This window comes from Pleurodeles waltl, chromosome 6, assembly GCF_031143425.1.
Source record: "Pleurodeles waltl isolate 20211129_DDA chromosome 6, aPleWal1.hap1.20221129, whole genome shotgun sequence".
NCBI classification, from domain to species: Eukaryota; Metazoa; Chordata; class Amphibia; order Caudata; family Salamandridae; genus Pleurodeles; species Pleurodeles waltl.
The window spans coordinates 826,660,440-826,677,478 of record NC_090445.1 but is presented as its reverse complement, the minus strand read 5'-3'; the positions used below and the strand labels follow the sequence as shown (position 1 = coordinate 826,677,478).

The window sequence follows — 17,039 nt, the reverse complement described above, 5'->3', positions numbered from 1 at the left end:
TCTGCCAGCCAACAGTCTCGGCAAGGTACCCAACAGTTTTGCGTTCGAGGCGGTGATGCCTACCGCCCGCAGTCAGGGTCGACAGCCACCCAGTCTAGTACCCCCCATGCAGACTCACTTGCCAGATCCCTTTAGTATGCCCTTGCAGAGCATAGACATCCAGTGAGAGGCAGGATCCAACAATTCTTGCCAAGTTGGCAGACCATATCATCGGACAGCTGGGTCCTGCATATTGTTCAGTGCGCTATGGCCTATCCTTCCTTACCATGCTGCCGAACCTTACATATTCCCCCGGCCACTGACAGAGGACCATCTCTGTTTTTTGTGACAGTAACTGCAAGCCCTTCTGGCCAAAAGTGCTATTGAACAGGTGCCTGTGCCCAAAGTAGTACATGGTTATTATTCATGCTACTTTCTGGTGCATAAAAAAGAAGGCCTTTGTCCTATTTTAGATCTGAGCCCATTCATTGCCGTTCTCCATTAGGAGAAATAATTCAAAACGCTCACTTTGACCCTGGTCTTGTCTGACCTCGACCCTGGAGCCTGGATGGTGGCGTTGGACCTGCACGATGCTTATTTCTATATACCCTTTCTTAGGGGCATTGGTTCTACCTGTGGTTCGTGGTGGGAAAGGAGATTTTCAGTTCACTGTACTCCCATTTGGTCTCACCGGTGCCCCTCGGGTGTTCATGAAAATGATAGTGGTAGTGGTGATGTCACACTTTCAGATGTCAGTGGTGCAGTTATTTCCCCCTATCCTGATGTCTGACTGTTTAAAGCGTGCTTGCCCCAGGCAGTCGTCAACCAACCCAGACTACAGCAAACTTGTAGTCTTTGTGATTCACTGTCAGCATGCCAAAGTCATTCCAGATTCCTTCTCAGAAGCTTTCCTTCAGCCATTCTGGACCCGGTTCCGTTTCATCCCATTCCCTAGGGAAGAGAGTACAGGACATTCAGGCTGTGATCCCGATCTTTCAGTCTCTGTCCTGGATTTCAGTGAGGTCAACTTTGAGGCTGCTGAGACTGATGACCTCCGGCATCCTGCTGATCAAGCACACCAGGTGGCATATGCAGACTCTGCAGTGGGATCTGATGTCTCAATGGGCCCAACATCAAGGGGACCTCTCTGACCACTTTCACTATTTCGGAGGAGACTGCAGAAGATCTGTAGTGGTTTTCCCTGTACAGCAATTGGGTCAGCAGAAGACCCTCTTTCTCTACCTCACCCGGAGCTGGCGGTGGTGACCAATGTATTTCATCTGGGTTGGGCTGACCATTTGTGAGGGGTGGAAATCAAAGGCCTCTGGTCTTTGGTGGAGTCCCAGTTCCATATCAATCATCTGGATCTGAGGACCATCTGCTTGGCATTGAAAACTTTCCTTATATCAGTCAAGAAGAGGCTGATAGAGGTACACACGGATGACACCACTGGTTTACCGTATTGCAACAAGTGCGGTGGGGTCACAGACTGTGCCAGGAGGCAGCTGGACCACCAAGGGATTTTTCTGCTTGTAAAAGACCTGGCAAGATCATTCAGCACCAGGGTGGACAAGCTCAGCCATCAGCACCTAGCAGATCACGAGTGGCAGTTACTCCCAGATGTGGCTCAAGGTCTCTTCTGAAAATGTAGAGAACTATGGCTCGATCTGTTGACCATCAGCCAGAACACAAAATGGGAACACTTCTGCACATTGGAGTTTCTAAGGCGTCTCTCACTTGGAAACATATTCTGCTTCAAGTCGAACTTGGAACTTTTGTATCCCTTTCCACTGATATCACTCCTACCCTGAGTTCTCATGAAGATCAGGGCCGACAGGGTCCAAGTCAACTTAGTGGTTCCGGTTTGGGAATGGAGAGCATGGTATCCAGAACTCCTGGGCTTGAGCATCTGCCCTCCTGTCAGGCTACCTTTCTGGGTGAACCTACTGTCATGGGTGCAGGTTAGGATTCTGCTCTGCACTCTGGCACTTGCAGTCTCCACCTTCATGTTTAGAGATTGAGCAGCAACAGCGGAACACCTTAAACCTTCTTCTGGAGATGGTTGATGTCATCTTGGCTGCCTGACGTCCCGCAACAAAACCTGTATACTCCTGTCATTAGCACAGGTTTGTGGATTGGAGCGGTATTCGACAGAGAGACCCCATAGAGGCAAAATTATCTCACATTTTGTTATTTGTTTTGTCCTTTGCCCAACAGGCCCTTGCTTTGGGCACAGTTAAAGGGTACCTTTCATCTCTTTAAGCTTTTACGTGTGTTGCTGAATCAGCCTTCATTGTTTAAATCTCCAGTTGTAGTGCACATTTTGAAAGGTTTACAACATTTGTTCCTTTCCTCTACCAGAAAGAGAGCTACAACAGATAAGTGATTTGTTTATCGCTACCACAGCCTGGTACCAGTTACCTAGTATCCATTAATTCTCACCTAAGGCTCCTTTTAATACAGCGAAAACACATCCCGGTAAAAGTCCTCTGCAAACTAGACACTTACGAGTAGGTGTCCCTCACCATTAGTCTCACTTAACACGATTTTGAACTTTGCTACAACAAACCTATATAATCTCCCTAAACACACCTATAGCTCACACTATCGCCATGTCTTCTCACTATCCACTAAAACCAGAGCTCCAAACCAGTTTCTAATCAATATATTCCAAGCTATGAATGATTTATATTCCCCAGCTACTTAGCAGAAATCCTCTTCAGATTCACATTTCACTGCAGTCCTTGCTAAGCAAGCCAGAACCTACTGGCTACTCCCAAAATACCCTGGGCCTCATTTACAAGGTCCTAGCGGCACACTGTGCCACTGGAGTACCATTTTATTTTTTTTACGCTCTGGTGGCACAGTGCACCAGCCCATATTTACAAGGCCACACAAAGCCACCTTGCATGGCTTTTCATGGCCTTGTAAATACGCCCCCCTTTCATGCATAATACTGTGTGAAAGGGGCGTTCCATGGGTGTTGCTTGGAGTGTTCTCACTCAAAACCCATGAAACCTTAAGGAATATGACGCATTCCAGATTTACAAAAATCTGGGAATGCGTCAGATTACTACGCCACCTCAGGGGCACCTCATAGAAAGAGGAAAACACCTCCTGTGATTGTTTTTGTGCAGGAAGGTGCCTCTTCCTGCACAAAAACAAATATCCCCACAATGCAGGCAGCTTGCACCATGGTGCGACGGTGCATGGTGCAAGAGTGCCTGTGCTGGCACATGGCAGCAATTTCTGCGCCAGCACAGGGGGGAGAGGACAGAAATTTGCTGTATTTTATAGATACAACGCATTTCTGACCTTTCAGAGGACTTGCTGCACCGGCCTGTGCCACGGGGCCTTGTAAATATAGCCCCTTGTGTGAACCTCAGCATTAGAACTTATCCCCTGATTATGTGTGATCCACCTCATTACTCCTCACTTCAAGTCTGCTCTAAAAACACATGTCCTCAAACAAGAAGGAAAGGATGACTAATCTGTTACTTCCACTCAATTATATATCCAGCTCTTCAACCATGTGCCCATGTAAATATGTATATAAAAGATTGTACTGTGTTTTATTGTGACTTCTTCACAAGTTAAAATATTTACAGTTTCATTTATGTTGGTATCACCTCACAACTTGGATAAACAACACTTTTAAAAATAACAATTCTCAATTAATAGTTACGGATATAAATACCTAAAAAAAAGAGCACTTGCCAAAGTTATTCTTCCCAAAATATATTGAAGTAAGGACAGTGTGAATGGAAGACAAGTGTTAAGGGTTTGGGGGTTAGAGTTTTGGGGTATAAGGGTATAGAGATTAGAGTTTAGAGCTAGGAGGTAATGGTTTAGGGTACAGGCTAATGATTGAGGGGTTTGGGTATGGGGATATGGTTAAAGATAGGCATTAAGGGTTAGGGGCTAACGGTTAGGAGTCCCGGGTTAGACTGTTAGGGTTAAATGTCTACGTGTTAAAAGCATGGGGTTAAGGTAGAGACTTAAGGTTCAAGAAATAGGGTTTAAGGCTCGGGTACAGGTTGGTTGGGGCATGGGGTGTAGGGGATTGGGGACTAGTTTGGGGTATAAGGTTAATTTTACAGGGTATGGGAGTCAAGGGAATGGAGTCAGCAGTTAAGGGTATATGGTTAGGTCTTAGGGGAATAATAGTAACAGTTCAAGGTATATGGGTACGTTTTTAAGAAATTGAGTGGAGGATTTTGGGTACAGGGTTTAGGTAATAGGGGATGAAGGGTGAAAGGTTAAGGATATGGGGGCGGGATTAGGGCATAGATATTTTGGAATATAAGGTTTTAGAGTAGATGGGTAAGGTCATAAGGTGTAGGGTTTAAGGTATAGTATTTAAGGTTATAGGTTTAGGGATTCTAGATTAAGGGTTAACGATCCAGGGTTAAGGGTTTGTCATATATTATTAAGGATTTCGGGTATACCGTTACAGATTTGAGATTAGGGATTAACTATAAAGGGTTGAACTTTATGATGACCTTTGTTTAGTGTCACAAAGTGTTTAATTGAAGGTGTATTGATGAGTTATTTTAGACTATGCAAAAAATGTAGACGTTGCTTTTCATAATAACCTCGCACTTAATTACTTTCAACCAAACACGCTACACTTGCAAAGAGATGCAGTTAAAAGTGTCAAATACGCTTTGGCAATGCCAGTAGGTTTGGTTTTGAAAGGAATGTTTTATGGCAATATGAAGCATTACCAATAAGTAGCATGGGAGTAGATGATGTGTTTGTGTGGAAGTGAAGACCTGTAAAATACTACTCGTGTGGGTTAAAAGGTCAGGTGCCAGTTGCCCTGTCAAGCCACACCTAAACGTCCATGTAGGTCAATGGCTTGCCCTCCTCTCATCTGTGCTGCTGCCAGGGTAACAACCACAAATTATTTAGTTATCTAAGACACTTTAATAGAATTACAGTGTGTGCTCCTGAAAGTTCTACCTCAGGCAGCTAGATAAACAAAATGATCACAGCTGTGTGGAGGGCAGGCACTTTTTTGTGGAAGGACGTAAGTTCCGCCCACTCAATAAAACATGTACTACTAGCTCCCAACATGTGGGTGGCACGAAAGCCCCCTGTAGTGATGCTTACAGCCATGCCATGGCTTGCACTGTCAAGCCAGACATAAACAGAACTGATGCTATTTCTCAGTAAAGAAAATGAATTACCAAGGAACATCTGTTTGTTATGCATGAAAGGCTCGCGCTGCTGTTGCTGTTTCCTAAATAAATACATAAATGGTGAAAGTGTTATAACCCTGGGAGAGTAAAATGAATAAAGCATATGCACTACAATGTCTGTATGTCAGTTCTTCCAACTTAGAAGATTGTCCTTCCTATCATTGTACTTTATTTGTAACTTTGTTCATAATTTAGGAAGGTGAAGTTGTTGACGTTGATGAGGACACATACAACATTCTGAAGAATTCCAGGTTTGCCCAGGATTTTCTGATGCGCCCAGTTACAGGGGAGGTCACTTCTAAAAGTGGAGGATGCTGTCGGGCAGAAGCAAAGGTGAGCTGTGAGCCAATTTTTAGTTCTGGACTGACAGCAGGGCTGTCTTTTTAACCTGCTGTCTGTAACATACATACTGTGGGCTCTAGATCAGCCTGCTTAAGCAACTGGCATATTTGAGTTCGCTACTTTCAGCCACTGGCACAGAGTATTTCTCTCTCACCGTCCTGTTATTGGCTGTTTGTTGTATAGTTCACCTTGCTAGTATTGCAGTACATGAAGGACTATTTTTCATCAAAAAACGTACACACCGTCACATTCGATGTTTTCATCTCATAAATGCTTTTTATAGAAGTAACGGTTATTTTTTACTATAGCAGCCATTTTTGTGAATCATTTTGTCATGACCTGAGGGCAAGCCTAAACCTAACATGGCCACATAATTGCCTTTTGTTTATCACTTCTGGACAGCCATCTTGAAGTCAGGCCATCTGATGTTGTAAAGAAACATCAATTACAACATCTAAGGAAATTTGAACCCACCTCACCTCTCCTGTCGAATCTCCATTGGCTCTACGACACATAATGAATTGCAAGGTATTATGTAACATGCAGGAAGCCCTGCACAAATCTGACCCCATCTACCTTCAACTTCTGCCCCCACCATACCAACCAATAAGAAATCTAAGATCAGCCAAAGCATCTCAGCTCATTCAACATATGACCATAACACTGAAGTGTGGAGGCAAATCATTAAAATCCCTGGGTCCATGTCTCTGAAATACCCTGCCACTTGCCAGGGGAAATCAAGAAGACTATCACTAATTCACGGAAGTCTTTAAAACCTTCCTGTTTACTGTTGCATCCAATCTACTCTCCACCAAAAAAGGCCAATGAGTGAATTTCCATACGTCTTTATTCCCATTGTTCAACCCGCTTAACGAAACGTAACTTTCTTTTGTCCTTGCGCCAACTGTTTATCCACAACAGGATTAATGCCTTCTTTCTTTTCTTGTTCCACTTACCTTGTTATTATTCCTTGATTTTTCACTCCCCCATAGTGCTCTGCAGTGGGTGTTAGGCGACACTTCATAAAACATCTTTATTCAATTAATAAATAAACACTATATAACCACCAGTACCACCTCTTCATAACCACTTCCACACTACAAGCAATACTACACCACTACCACACCACCAATAATGCCTTAATACCACAAGCATACACCACCAATACCACCTAAAACAAAAGCATCTATACCACTAATAACAATACCACAATGCCACCAACAATAACACCAGTACTACCACCGCCATTACCAACACTAAAAATACTTCCCAGACCACTATCAAGAACTGAGAAAGCGAAAAGATCTGGTCTTATTTTGCCATCACGAGGTAGCTTTAGTTCTGCATGCCTCTGTTTGCATGTGTTGGCACAATAAATCTAGACCTATTGGCTTTTCCAGGGCTTGTTTCATGTGAGCAAAATCGGTCCCAAAAGTGTCCACTATATTGCAAAGCCTGTAACTGGTGCAGGTTGTTCTTTCTAAATCTGGGGGCTATGATGTAATTGTAACAGACCACTCTAAATTGATGTGTAGAAGCTATGGCCTTGAAAAGCCACTGCCAAAATGGAAGGTTTCCTTGACTCTGGGCTTTCAGAGTCTAAATACTCTATAATGTTTTGACTTAGAAGAGGTTCGTGCCAGAGCTTTCAATCAAAAGAACATTTACAAAGGCCATGCCATCACTTTGTTTTGTCTGGATGCCCCCCCTGTTGGTGACAGTTTTCATTTAACATTCCTCCTTCACAAACGTTTCTTCTCTTCAAAGGCTATGTTATAAGGTTTCTAGGCCATTAGCCAAGTGAAACTTGTAGAAGGAAAAGGTAATCTACATTATCATAGTCCTTTACTCCTCTACAACCCACAACATCCCTGACAGGTCAGGGCTGTTTCACTTGGCACCCGTTTAGGCATGGTATGAATATCATGTATAAGTACATTTACATTGGTCAGTCTCAGAGTTTTTGTAGCGACTAAAATGTTTATTACTAAAATAGAGAACAATGAGTCAACAATTTCATTACATATTTTTTGTTATTACCACCCCCTGCATTTCTCACTCGATGTTAGCACCAGCTGATAGCAGGTGTTTTTACTGCGCACACAGCTATAGTGAACAATGAGCACTGTGCTCTCAGTTGGCAGAAAATGAGTGGAAAAAAGTGTCATTTTTTATTGCAACGGTGACAACTAATTGACACCATAGGTCTGTTTTCCTGTTTTTTGTAGTAGTGAATACTACCAGTTATGATACGAGGCTATTTTGGTAACTCGTTTATATTTTCATTTGCCAACTTTGATGTTCATCTGTTTAATGCGGTCATAAAAATAGCACCCAAGTTTTGAAAACGATATGCCACATCGTGTTTTTTATGTTGTAAATCAACAGAGCAGGCCATTTTCACATTCGGACGCTGTACTGCAGAAACAGGCAGAGTTGCAGTGCTAATTTGAACACGAGGAGATCCATACCCGGTGACTCCCATCCCCCTCCCCCCTCTTTTTCGGGCCCTTTGATATTACAAAGAGGGCTGCAGACACTTGTGCAACCTCTCCTGTAATAATATGGATTGCGCTGGAACACATTTGGCACTCGTGGTATATCAAGCGATCATTCCTGTATTTGCCAGGTGTGTATCCCCATGCAAATAGGGACATTTATTTTCCAGTGGACCTGCTCCTTTTTATGGGTGAGCCCAAAGTGCTCAGTCCATTCAGTAATCTCTCTTTGGGCTTGAAACCTCGCCCATGCCACGTCAGTCACTTACATTGGTTCGTGGGCTTGCCTTTTAAAGTCAGCTTGCTTTCATTGGTGAAAGGCATGCATACGTCATGCCTTTTCCGGTGTTTAGCCCACCTACACTGCACCGGTAAACTACCAAAAACATACGAGGCTCCATGTTTTCAGCCTGAAGTCCGGACTAATTTATCCGTTTATTTTACACAGATCGCGATCGCACTGTTTTTTTTTTTTTTTGCTTTACAACGCTAATATCTCTAACTCGAGCAAATGTGAGACCCGTTGCATTGAAAATGCTTGTTTATAAATGTGAACACAGGGGCCAACTGGCCTTTGGGAGACGTACTGATTTAGTGCCAAATATCAAGTGGTACACAGTCAGTGTGACTCCATCCCAGGCGTCCCCCACCAGTGCATTCATTCACAAACTTCACCCGCCGTCGGGAGAATCTGTGCCTCCTCTTCAACATGCTTCTCGCCGCTGTGTATTGAAAAGTTGTCAGATGGTTTCAAAAACTGGTTTACCATTCACTGCTGTGCTGTCTCCAGTACAAACATAAATTTGCATCGGACCTGGGAGCAGTGCATAATATAGACAATATGCCACACTGTCCCTTTTAGCAGCAAGTGCACCTAGCTAGTGAGGCCATTTACTTAATGAGGCAAGAGGTGATGGATGCACTTACATAAAAGGATGGGCTCAGTTAGTTTGCTGATAATTAAGAGAGACAGTTTTGTTGCACCGAATACTGTGCTTATTTCAAGCAACTCCTGAAAAGAACCTGTGGAGCTTTAAAGTTCACGTCACACTGCCTGGAGCCTCTGTTGTGTGTCCCGAGTCTCAGAAGTATCATTTGTTTGTTGTCCACATGCAGGTTGAGGTCTGGTATTACTTTGCACCATTTTGATGACACCTCCACCAAGGACTGCTGCAAGACTTGAGGATAGCTTCTACATCCTCCTCACTGCATGGGTATCCTGGTGTTCAGGCAGTGTCAATCATTCTCAACAAATGTGCGCATCACCTCATCACCGTTTCATATGGGGAGGAGAATGGCTGTCCCACACTAGGATATGAGCTGCTCACTGCAGGTTCATAAGTGTCTTCAGCTGGTTAAGTAGTTTCAGCTTTCTGCTAGACACATTGCCCCATAAACATGCCTGGTCATTCAATTTATTGCTCCTTTGTGCCTATCACCTTTAATGAAGATTCAGCGCCTGATAATGTAGCATCTCTGGGGCCCATGTAGAATTCTACCACTGGAGTTGACTTCTCCACCTTCTGCAGATGGTCATTTGTTTCATCTAGATATTTAGTGGCATATTCATGAGCTCCTAGCACTACTGGAGCGTCACTTAGAGTGACGCTCCAGTGGCGCCATCCTCTGCTCCATATTTACAAGGAGGAGTAATGCCACTTTTTGTGACGTTACACTTCCTTGTAAATATGAGCCCCTCCGATGCAGTTATCTGCGTCAGAGGGGCGTGCAATGGGTGTTGCTGTGGGTGTGTCACAGCAACACCCATTGCACTTTGACGGTGCCTCAGATTTACAAGAGTTTGTAAACCTAAGGCAGCGCCAAAATCTAACGCCACGCCTTGGGTGGTGTTAGCAAGGCACAACGAGGAGGAATACGTTTATTCCTCTTAGTTTTTTGCCTTTTCTATGCGTGTTGCATTCTGCAGCATGCATAGAAAGAGCAAAATGCCAGAAATTATTGTTTATGTGCGGGAAGGTGTCCCTTCCTGCACATAAACATTCATTTGAAAATGACGCTTTGGCACATTCTGCAGCACACACAAAAGTAGCAAAACGCCATTAGTGATTGTTTATGTGCGGGAAGGTGCCCTTTCCCGCAAATAAACAATCTCACTCCTCAACACAGACATCCTTGCATGATGGTGCAAGGATGCCTGCGTTGGCAGCTAAATTTAGCGCCAGCGCAGGGGACAATACAGGGGTGCGCCATATTCACTTAAATATGGCACATCCCTGTGTTGTGAAAATGATGGAGCGTGGTGTTGCCAATTTTGGCACAGCGTCACGCTCCGTCATCTTCCCATAAATATGGGCCCTAGTTCTTTTGAGTTTACAAAAAACCATAGAATTATACAAACTATTGACACATAATAGACTTCAGGTAAGTTAATCAATCACCATAGATTAAAATTTAAAAATATTGACCTCAAGTTTGCCAATATTTCCATACATAAAACAAGGGTTGGGTAACCAACTGTCTCTCATTATTTACACTATTTCATAATTTTTTACTTGGTACAGAATTGAGGTAAAATCAATCCTTTTGACGAGGTAGGACTCTACAGTTAATCAGTGGGTTGCTGTTTCATTTTTGAATAGATAGACCATACATAAGCATAACCCTAGCAGTATACCATACCAGTGTCTTCAGAGACTGGCCCCCCACAGTCCTCTCCAGGGACCCTCTGCATCTCCAGAGAAACTTTGTAGGCTTTAAGCCACTTATTTTGTCACCCCCCCACAGCAGAGTTACGCACCAAACCCTTTCAAATGTGAACCCTCTTGTCTTCAGAGGGCACAGTGGCTATGCTGACTTCATTACTGTTGGACTCTGCCCGCCTGGCTCTGGTGTCCAGTTCTATGATGCGCCTTTCATGAGAAAGCCTCTCTGAAGCAAGTTTTAACTTCACAGACAGTTTTTCTTTTTTCAGCAAATGCTCTCGCAGCTGCATCCTTTCGCTCCTCTGCCTCAGCCTTTTACTCCTTTCCTTCTTTTCCTTCCAATTAGAATGTGGGTGAATTTGGAAACTACACAGGGATTTAAAAGAAACTTGCAATGGTATCAAATTATTTATCTGGGATTTTAGTGTTATACAAAATCACTGTGTAGTACTGCACACACAAGTCCTAGATCTCACTGCTGAATACCAATGGAGGAAAATGGGTTACCGGTTGAGGAGGTAAAATCCAACTCAAACAGCAACCATAATTCTGGTCTTAGTGAAACATTTGAAAAAACGAATTAACCTATGCTCAATCCTCTGGTAGCTTGGCACAAATGTAGTCAGGCTTAACTTAGAGGCAATGTGCAACATGTCCACACAAACAGTAATTAGGTGAAAACACACCAGAAGAAAAATCCCACACCAATTTAGAAAAATAGAGCTAGATGTAATAAATAGTTTGACACCAAAATTACAAAATCCAATTAGTAGAAACGGAGTTATGCAATTTTAAAGATTTTTTTAAAATCACTCTAAAAAAACCCAAAAAGCATCAACCGTGGTTATCTGGTCTCGGTAGACCTGGCTAAGTCACAAGTTCAGGCTGACTGCAATGGAGCGTGGGCCAGATACAGGACTAAGGTCAGTTCGCTGACAAAGTACCTTGTGGCCTGAGCGACAAGATGTGAAGTCCTTGTGTCGAGATGCGCTTGCTGGCATCGTGGAGCCACTGATGAGGAGCTCCGATGCAAGTCCGGTGTCGAGATGCTTTGCGAGGCAGTGGAGCAAATTACAGATGATGAAGAGCTGCGATGCATTGTCCTACATCATTGCCGATGAAGCTATCTACTAATATTGGAAGAAGGGATTTCTGTGAAAACATTACACTGCCATGAGACTTTTAGAAAACCAACATTGCTGCACACATATACATAGTTCTAGAATGTATTTCACTTAGCTTCAGGTGCTTGACATCATGCACACCTGCTTGCACTATGATGAAAGGGTGTGTGCACTGGTGAAAGGCAGCCAAAGATGCACCAGTGCAGGGAAACGGAGAGATATAGATATGGCACTGTTCTGCTCTCTACCTATGATGCAGTGCAATACAGCAACTTTGGTTGCTGCACAGTGTTGTATCACTTTTTAGTACATTTGCCCACTTCAGTTTACCAGGCTGACATCCTTCAACGTGAGGACAGTAGAATGGTTCAGTGCCATGAAACTGTTTGTTCAGTATGCATTCATTATATATGCACCTATTAATGGAAAGAATCAATAAATGTATTGAAGAACAACACCATAAACCCAGGATGCCTTTGAAAGCAAGGCACCACAAATTAAATTAAAGCCCGAGTTGGCCCTGTAATCATTGCTGTGCTTCCTAAAGGACCAGCTCACTAAGAGTTGCATTTTGTTGCCTATTGATGAGCGGGCATCATGTTTTGATGCCACCTCAGCATGAATTGGTTTTCTCTTAAACAAACTCGTAAATCTTGTGTTTGTTCCAGATTACTGAAAAAGGTGAAGTCAGATAGATGGCGGCCTTAACCTTTAGGTTTGCGGTGCATGTTTCATCGGCATCTTATGTTCTCTGCATAAACCACTGCCCTTTCAAAGGAACAAGTTGTCTTTATTGGCAATGCACCAGACCACATGATACAGCTCCATCAGCGGGATGCAAACCCCGCCCCCAACACCCGAACACTAGCCAAGCGAGAACATAGGAAACAAAAAGATCTTCCTCTCTTTCTAGTTTAGTCTGATACAAAGCTCTTTGTTACTCCTGTGATTTAGTGTGTTTCATTTCTTTACAACGTTCATAATTGAGTAATAATTTTTTACTGGACCTTATTTACAAAACTGTGATACGCTTATAAAAGGGCAAAATGACCTGGCCCCCTAGTGTGCGTCTGCAGTTTCTAGGCCCTCGTTCCTTGATTTACAATTAGGATTGGAGGTCTTCAGCAGCAGTGGCTTTGCCGGGTTTACAGGGGGCAGGGTGGGGTGGCACGCACGGGGGGGAGGGGTAAATAAATTTTAATTAGAAATAAATAAACTTACCTCCGCACTGCTTCTCGCCCCACTGCTCCTCTCTTCCATTCTGCAGGCAGGCACAAGCTCCCAAGCCTGCCCTGCACCAATCCTGACGTTGCTCAGAGCAGCGTCAGGATTGGCTGGGAGCGCCAAGCCAGGGTGCTCCCAGGCAGACTGGGAGCCTGTGCAGGCTCTCTCAAGCCCGGCATGAAGGTTGCTGGGCTGGAGACAGCCTTCTGCACATGTATGTTTGGCTGGCCCGCGACGGGTGGCCAAACATACATGCGCAGTGAGGGGAGTGCACAATGCACTCCCCTCACTGTTCGTAACCCCATGGCCAGCCCTTTCACAAGGAAGGGACAATAAACGTACTTTATTGTTCCTTCCTTGTGAAAGGTTTGCTTCTTCTGCTGCTGGCGGGGGGCGACACTCCTCTGCCCACACGGAGGCGCCACTACTGGTCTTCAGACGTGCCGAACCCTCCATGCATAACAAAACTGCTTGTGCACTTCACACATCCCCGTTCTGAATTGGCTCCAGTGAGTAACTTGGCACCCTCTTAACCATGTGAGTCAGGAACATGCCCTGACATGTTGAAGGGCCCGTACGAGTCAATGCTGACATTTGCATTTCCACCCAGTTTTAAGGGTGGAAGTGGGACATAAACCCTTATTCTACTGCTCATTACTTTTAGAAGCAGTGGAATATGCTGTCTACAATGCAAACTGGCGCTATTTCTGTCCACTGCCTACAATATAACTTTACGTAGCAGTTGTGCGCCTTTTCAGGGCATTCTCTTTGAGGATTAGGGACATATTGACAAGCTTTTGGTGCAGGGCCGCGCCACACCGCAAGCCTTCTTGCTGCGCTGCCCTGCGTCAAAAGAAACAGGCAGGAATGCGACTTATCTATAAAATACAGTGCATTCCTGTCCTTTTCTGTTGCGCTGGTGCACAATTGGCTGCCATGTGCCAATGCAGGCACCCATGCACCTTGGTGCAAGGGTTTCTGCGTGTCGGGAATGATGGGTTTTGTGCAGGACAGGACACCTTCCTGCACAAAAATAATCACAAGAGGCGTTTTACTCTAGCACACACAGAAAAAGGAAGAAATGAGGAGAAATAAAGGTATTTCTCCTCGTTACACCCCCCTCTGGGGAGGCATAGGTTTTTTACGCATTCACAGGGTTACAACTCCTTGTAAATTTGGGAATGCATCAAAATCCATGGGTGTCGCGTGGGAACACCCACCGCAACACCCATGGAACGCCTCCCTGTTCCATGGTGAGTTGCAAGGCCTTGAAAAGCCATGCAGAGTGGCTTTATGTGGCCTTGTAAATATGGCCCTGCAGTGTGCACTGTCGGAACGTCACTAGAAGTGACATTCCGGCGGCGCAAGGGGTCTTGTAAACATGACCCTTAGTGCATACGGTAGCGCACAACAGGGGAAAGTATTATCATCATTTTGTCTTATGCAGTGCTGGGTGCTTCATACTTGCTAAATATATTACTCTTGTCGTGTTTCTATACATCCATCACATTTTGGGGCAGATTTAAAAGAAACTGGTGCAGCGCAGTGCTGCGCAGAATCAGCAGCGCCACACTGCACCAGTTTTGAAATGCAGGGCTGCGCCATATTTACAAGAGTACGGTGCAGCCCAGCATTTCCCCCTGCACTGCCACTAAATTAAGCTGCCTGCACCAATACAGGCATCCTTGCACCACAGTGCAAGGGTGTACGCGTTGAGGGGAGTGATTGTTTATGTGCAGGAAGGTACTCCTTCTTGTACATAAACAATCTATAATGGCGATTTGGCACTTCTATGTGTGCTGCATTTTGCACATAAACAACCATCCGTGGCATTTAGCTTCTTCTATGTGTGCTCCAAAATGCAGCTCACATAGGAAAAGCAAAAAACGAGGAGGAATAAAAGCATTCCTCCTTGTTTTGCCATGCTAAATTTCTTGTAAATCTGGTGCAGCATCAAAAGCAATGGGTGTTGCGATGGACCGCCCAAAACAACACTCATTGCACGCCCCACTGATGCAGAAAACTGCGTCGGAGGGGCCCATACTTACAAGGAGCCATAACGCCACAAAAAGTGGTGTTACACCTCCTTGTAAATATGGAGCAGTTTGCCGCTAGGACCTTTTAAATCTGGCCCTTATATTTCTCTTTGCTCAGCTGCAGCAGTGGGTATGATCACACCTTAACAAACACACCCATCTTTTTACATTTACTGTAAATGTTGGTGGCTGTAAGGGGTATATGAATGTTACAATATACACTGAAAACTAAAAGAGAACAACTTTCCAAACCATAAATGCTATATTGAGTAGCATGACGGATTTTTTCTGATCAAGAACATAGTTCAAAATCCTTGCCGGACAAGTTTGTCATTGACCGCCATGGAGTTGCCCACACGATATGTAAACTGCTTGACCATGAGATTATCAAGCACAGAAACCAGCTTTGAATGTTTTTGCAGACTGAGCTCTGTACTGACCTTCTGCTGTCAGTTATCCCTGCAGCTATTGGGCCGGAGCAGCCACAAAGGCAGAGCGAGTCCATGGAATGGAAACAAGATATGCAAGGAAGGGCATGGAAAAATGAGCACAGCTGCATGTCCCAGAAAGTTACCTTGAGACTTAGAAAGTTACCTTGAGACATTTTTCACAAGGCAGAGAAGAAGCGGACGTTAGCTATTTTCTTTTTACTAACAGCCTCATTATTATAGCATCCTAGTAAGCGTGTTAGATTTCAATTCGTTTTGAAAAATAAACTGTGACTGTGTTGTTTACTATGAAAGATGTCTGCGCCCTGTCGCCTCTCATGTCACCTTCTCACGCTTTGGCTGCCAGTACTGAGCATATAAAATGCCCTAAATTAATACACAATTCCGTTCGGCATCGAGAATAAATTACATATAATTCTAATAGAGGGGACAGTAGACAACTGTTGCAGTGAATATGCAATCGGATGTCCCAGGAGCTTAAGGTAGATGAACTGTGTAGTAGAGGCTGGTGGTAAAATACATTTTGGGTTAGAGCTGACTACACCATTCATCCATTCACAGGAAAATTATGAAGGAGATGTGCATTTTTTATCTTCAGTTGGCAGCTAGCTTGTCTAAATCACGGCCCCTTGCTTTTCTCGCCGTCTTCTGCGCGTTCTACCCAGCTTTTTTGTCAAATATCACTAAATTGTAAAATTCTTAAAAGCCTCCTTCACCCTTTTAGATCTATGTAGCCTTCGGTGCTGAAACTGTGCGTCCCTGTCCGAGCCCACTCATCAATAAATCAATCAGTATCTTGCACAGAGAAAGTATCGCCCCAAGAAGCGGAAGCGTGCCTCAAGTTACGGCATAAAAGGATGCATGTGTGTCTGAAATGTCATGTCCATTACTGCGTTATCTGTACAAAGCCAAGACATTAAATCAGTAATCACCAAAGAACTGTCTTTGCATTTGGAGTTGAACGAGCTATTCAGTGACTATGAGGCTGTTTTTATCCACAGCTGTGGGCATGCAATCATATACCCATATTTATATAAACAAAGGGACTGCTAAGCACAGTTGATGTTGCGACTTACAAAAACATTGTTCTTTTACATTGCATAGTAATAATTGATGTATTACAATTTTGGCTATTTTCTACCTTTTTGTGAGAGGATGTTCTTCAACTCATGGCTTAGAATTTTGAAAGTAATTTCATTTTTTGATCAGGACTACCAGGCAAACATGTTATGTGATTGCAAAAAAACTACTGTCAGCTTACCAAGAACGTACAGTGAGCGTAAAGCCCACCCATTGCTTTCAATTGGTTGATTTCATTAAAACACTCATTTGCTCACTTCTTATTCAGTGGCATGCTTTCTCAAGCTTGTGTTTGTCCCTCCCTTGGAGCACAGCCTTTCTACTTGTCTCCTTCTACTGCTTACCTCTAGATGACTATTTTTTTTGCTTAAGCACTCTGTGAGAGTGCACGTTTTCCAGCAATCTCCCTTCTAAGCTTTTCTCTGTATTAACCTCTCTCG

General features: G+C 43.9%; 1 protein-coding gene across 2 annotated transcripts in view; it reads left to right on the top strand.

Annotated features, from left to right (window-relative positions):
• The window catches only part of AS3MT (arsenite methyltransferase), a 383,350-nt gene that overhangs the window by 223,171 nt on the left and 143,140 nt on the right, over window positions 1-17,039 (top strand). For both annotated transcript variants that reach the window (XM_069239493.1, XM_069239492.1), the window contains exon 10: window positions 5,379-5,516. In XM_069239493.1, the coding sequence (XP_069095594.1) occupies window positions 5,379-5,516 (138 nt within the window). The remainder of the gene's footprint in view (window positions 1-5,378; window positions 5,517-17,039) is intronic.